Here is a 4807-nt window from a genome sequence, read left to right as displayed (position 1 = left end):
GAGGTGGATGAACGCAGTGCCCTTGTTTGGGTGTAGGGCCTGATCAGAGCCTGATCACCATTGCAAATGCAGTTAAGATCAAGATGAAAATGGATGGAAGAGGGAGAGAAAAATACAAAATATTTCTTTAATTTTGAAAAAAGGGCAGGCGAAAAGACTTCCATATGTACATTAATGATTAATAATACTTCCAATGAAAATCCAAAATAAATCTCTCAGCATGTTGCCCAGTTTTATCAGAATCTGTATACATCAGCCCAGCCAACTTCCAATATGGATCTTTTCTTAGACAATGTAGCAAACATTGCTAAGAAGATAGATAATGATTTCAGGGATTTTTGTGACGATGAGTTATCTGAAATTGAGATTAAAGACTGTATTAAAAGCCTTAAGGACAATAGGTCCCCTGGAAATGATGGTTTAATAAGCGAGTTTTATAAAGCATTCAATGATAAATTGATTCCTTTCATTCTTGCTATGTTTCAAGAATTAATAGAAAAAGGGGAGTTACCGGCTTCCTTAAAGCAAGGTGTAATTACTTTGATTCCCAAACCTAATAAGGATACTCTTTATATAGACAACTGGAGACCCATTAGCCTGTTGAATAATGATGGGAAATTATTTGCCCTTCTATTTGCTAAGAGGTTGAAACAAGGCTTGCATCATATAATTGATGAAGAACAATTAGTAATAACATCAGGTTGATCTTAGATATGATTGACTATAATGACCTCATCCTTGATGATAGTTTTCTTATGTTTGTTGATTTTTATAAAGCTTTTGACAATGTAGAACATGAGTTTATGTTCAAAGCAATACGTTTTTTGGGGTTTGGTGACTTTTTTGAAAGCAGTCCAAACTTTATATAGTGGTTGGACTAGCTCTGTAAAATTAGCTCGCGGGACATCCCAAAGATTTGATATTGGCCGTGGCATTAGGCAGGGCTGCCCAATTAGTCCATTTGTATTTTTATTGGTTACTCAAATTATGGCCTTTCATATCAAGAAAGGGAATTTAAGGTGTTTCAGCACTTGGCAAGGAATTTAAACTATGTCAACTGGCTGATGATACCACCATATTTTTAAGAGACAGGAATGAGGTTTCTAAAGCAGTTTCCTGTACTGAAGACTTTTCCCTAGTTTCGGGTTTGAAAATTAATATCAATAAGTCAGTCTTATTTCCACTCAAGGATTGTGTTTTACAGGAAGTATATGGTATCCCAATTAAAGATAAGGTTACTTATCTTGAAGTTGTTATATCCAAGTATGAAAAACAAAGGAGTGAATTGAACTTTAACCCCATTATTGAGAAAACAAAGAAGAAATTCAACCTCTGGATGATGAGAGATATTTCGTTATACGGTCGGGTTTTGTTATTGTTATTATACGGTCGTATTATCCAGATCGGTTTATGTCTCGTTATCACTTGACTTACCCCCTAAAATTGTAAAGGACTTAGATAAGATTCTTTATCATTTTATTTGGAGGAACAAGCCTCACTATCTACGATAAGATATTCTCACTAATACCCAAGAACAAGGAGGTCATGAGGTTTTAGATTTCAATACTGTAAATAATACTTTTAAAATAAATTGGATTCTGAAGTATGTTAAGAACCAGAACAGTATTTGGAATGTCTTCCCTAAGTATTTATTTGACTCTTGTTGGTTTAGAATTTTTGCTTTGATGTAATTTTGATATTGATAAAATCCCAGTAAAGTTGGCCAAAATCCTTTAAGCAGGCAATTTTAGCTTGGATGTTAGAGTATAAACACAATTTTTACCCACAGATACTTTTTATGGAATAAAGATATACGGTTTAAAAATAAGTATTTTTCATAACTGGTTTGAGAATACAATTATTTTGGTTGGTCAGTTACTGAATAAGGATGGATATCTACTCTCATATGGGGAATTTCTTGATAAGTTTAAAATTCCAATAACCCCGAAAGAATATGCAAGTGTTTTTGATGAGATTCCAAGGGGGGGGGTTACATAAATATATTCATTGGCAATATTAACATCAAAGATAAATGATGTAAGAAACAGATCAGGAATATTGTTTGTGATACTACAATTCCCTCAGCAAGATTCTTTTGGGCAGATATCTATGGTGATATACAATGGCGGAAAGCATGGAAAATTGCTAACAAATATTGTATCAGTAACAAAGTAAAGGAAGTTTTATTTAAAATGTTACATAGAATTTATCCTGTGAAATATGTTTTGGAAAGATTCAAGCTGTCACGACCGTCTTGTGAATAATTAGACCAAGGCACAGTGTGAGTAGAGTTCCACATTTTAATAATAGTGAAACTTCCAAAAACAACAAAGCTATGACGATCGTGAAACACGTAGCGCACATAGGCACTCACACAAAACTATATCCCACATGGCAGGTGGGAAAAAGGACACACTAAGTATGATCCCCAATTAGAGGTAACGATTATCAGCTGCCTCCAATTGGGAACCATACACACACACACCAACATAGAAATATAATTCCTAGAAACCCCCCTAGTCCCGCCCTGACCTAAAACACAGGGCGTGACACAAGCTGAATATAACTGTGATTTCTGTGGAATGGAGAAGGAGACCATTTTGCATTTGTTTTTTACCTGTATTTATAGCTTAATGTTTTGGATTGACATACAGAATTTTGTTACAAAAGAATAGGACCGGTAGTACTATTTAATGGTTTTGATATGATTTATTTCAGAAATTCTGACATAGATAAAGATGTAGTATATTTAATTCAACTGCTAATAATACTAAGTAAATTTCATATTCACAAATGGTCTAATTCAAAACCTAACTTTTTTCACTTTATAAATGAGTTTAAACAATATGGCAGCACTCTGACTAAAATGAAAAACAAAAAGGCAAATAAAACTTGTTTGTTTAGGATTCCTGGCAATGTAAATAGTGTGTTAGTATGCTTGTTTGCATGTGACTATTCCTCTTTTGTTTCATGATATTTGTTAATAAAAAAAATAAAATAAAAAAAAGCCCTGGAAAAGTTGAAGTCATATTGAACAACTACCAGAGAGAACCTTCTCTACATAGAAATTGCATACCATATTTCTTCCATACATCAAAATAATACTTTATTGTCAATCAGCAATTACTTACTTAGATAAGGCCTCAACAAGGCCCCAGTTAATGTTTGAAAATAACTTATGTCAGTGCCAATGAGTTACACTGAGTGTATAAAACATTAAGAACACCTGCTCTTTCCAAGACATATGCTGACCAGGTGAATCCAGGTTAACGCTATAATCCCTTATGGATGTCACTAGTTAAATCCACTTAAATAAGTATAGATAAAGAGGAGGAGAAAAGTTTTAAAAAATATTGTAAGGCTTGAGATAATTGAGACATGGATTGTGTATGTGTGCCATTCAGAGGGTGAATGGGCAAGACAAAATATTTACATGCCTTTCAATGGGGCATGGTAGTAGGTGCCAGGGGTACCAGTTTGTGTCAAGAACTGCAACGCTGCTGGATTTTTACGCTCCAAAGTCTCCCGTGTGTATCAAGAATGGTCCACCACTCAAAAGACAATTTGACACAACTGTGGGACTGTCCTCACCTGAAACCCCACCTCTTTAAGGAATACCTAGGATAGGATAAAGTAATCCTTCTAACCCCCCCCCACCACACGACCAGCTGACATCCAAGCAGGTGAGTAGCAATGATAGAGAGCACTCTGACAGATGCCTGTTCTGATGACATCTTGGTGTAGTAGTAGTAGAGCTCATCAGGATTGTTGTTGTCACCCATGACACAGACCCAGCATCTTCCCACCTGGAGATTGTGGACATCACCCCAAAAACAGAGGCAGACCCGGCTTGTTCCCACCTGGAGGTTGTGGACATCACCCCAAAAACAGAGGCAGACCCGGCTTGTTCCCACCTGGAGGTTGTGAACATCACCCCTAACACAGAGGCAGACCCGGGTTGTTCCCAACTAGATATTGTGGACATCACCCCAAAAACAGAGGCAGACCCGGGTTGTTCCCACCTGGAGGTTGAGGATATCACCCCTAAGACAGAGGCAGACCCGGCATCTTCCCACCTGGAGGTTCAAGACATCACCCCTAACACAGAGGCAGAGCCGGCTTCTTTCCACCTAAATATTGTGGACATCACCCCTAATACAGAGGCAGAGCCCATCTCTTCCCTCTTGGAGGTTGTGGACGTCACACCTGAAGAAAGGACTCTCACGATGGCCGTCTTCACCACTCTGCCAGCTGACATCCAAGCAGGTGAGTAACACTTAGAGAGCACTCTGACAGGTGCTGTTTGTCATGACATCTTAGTAGAACCTTTCAACTGGCCAGTGTTTAGAACCTACGGTTTGCATTTGTTTACATTCTGTTCCTCTTTTTTCCCTTTCCAGAGGATGTTGCTGTGGTCATCCCGGATGTCACCCCACACGTAACCAAGGACGTGACACTGGATGTTCCATGTAGAGCTAGGAAAGGGGCAGTCCGGCGATTATTTTGCAGGCTTTGGAAGGCAGTGTGCTGCTGCGCCTGCTACAAGGAAGAGGAGGAACAATATTAATTATTCATCAGACATTCAGAAATGGGATTGAACCATAGACCATTAAATTATTTGCATTCTAATTGAACTCAATTCTGCTTTTCTTCTGTTTACTACTTAATTTCAGAACTTTTCTATAAACTTTCACTTTGCAAGTGTGGAGTAGGTTTTATAAATAAGTGGGAAACATCCCAATTTTAATGCTTTTAATTATTTACTTAGTACATTTAAAAAATATTATTTGACAACAAAAAAAACGAA

At 37.3% G+C, this 4807-nt stretch overlaps 1 protein-coding gene across 1 annotated transcript; it reads left to right on the top strand.

The window, feature by feature from the left end:
* The first annotated feature begins 3450 nt into the window (after window positions 1-3450).
* On the top strand, window positions 3451-4587 carry LOC123730996 (uncharacterized). Its single transcript, XM_045709882.1, has 3 exons — window positions 3451-3469; window positions 3745-4266; window positions 4401-4587. Exons 1-3 carry the CDS (start codon window positions 3451-3453, stop codon window positions 4565-4567), a joined length of 708 nt encoding a protein of 235 aa, XP_045565838.1. The 3' UTR covers window positions 4568-4587.
* The last annotated feature ends 220 nt before the right edge of the window (window positions 4588-4807 follow it).

Source organism: Salmo salar, chromosome ssa27 (assembly GCF_905237065.1).
Source record: "Salmo salar chromosome ssa27, Ssal_v3.1, whole genome shotgun sequence".
NCBI lineage: Eukaryota > Metazoa > Chordata > Actinopteri > Salmoniformes > Salmonidae > Salmo > Salmo salar.
Note: the sequence above shows the minus strand (reverse complement) of the source record. Positions and strands in the feature narration are given on the sequence as shown.

Bases quoted from the DNA above. Each gene is read 5' to 3' on its own strand.
- LOC123730996 (XM_045709882.1), top strand. The intron at 4,267-4,400 runs GTGAGTAACACT...TTCCCTTTCCAG, and splicing joins GCCAGCTGACATCCAAGCAG to AGGATGTTGCTGTGGTCATC.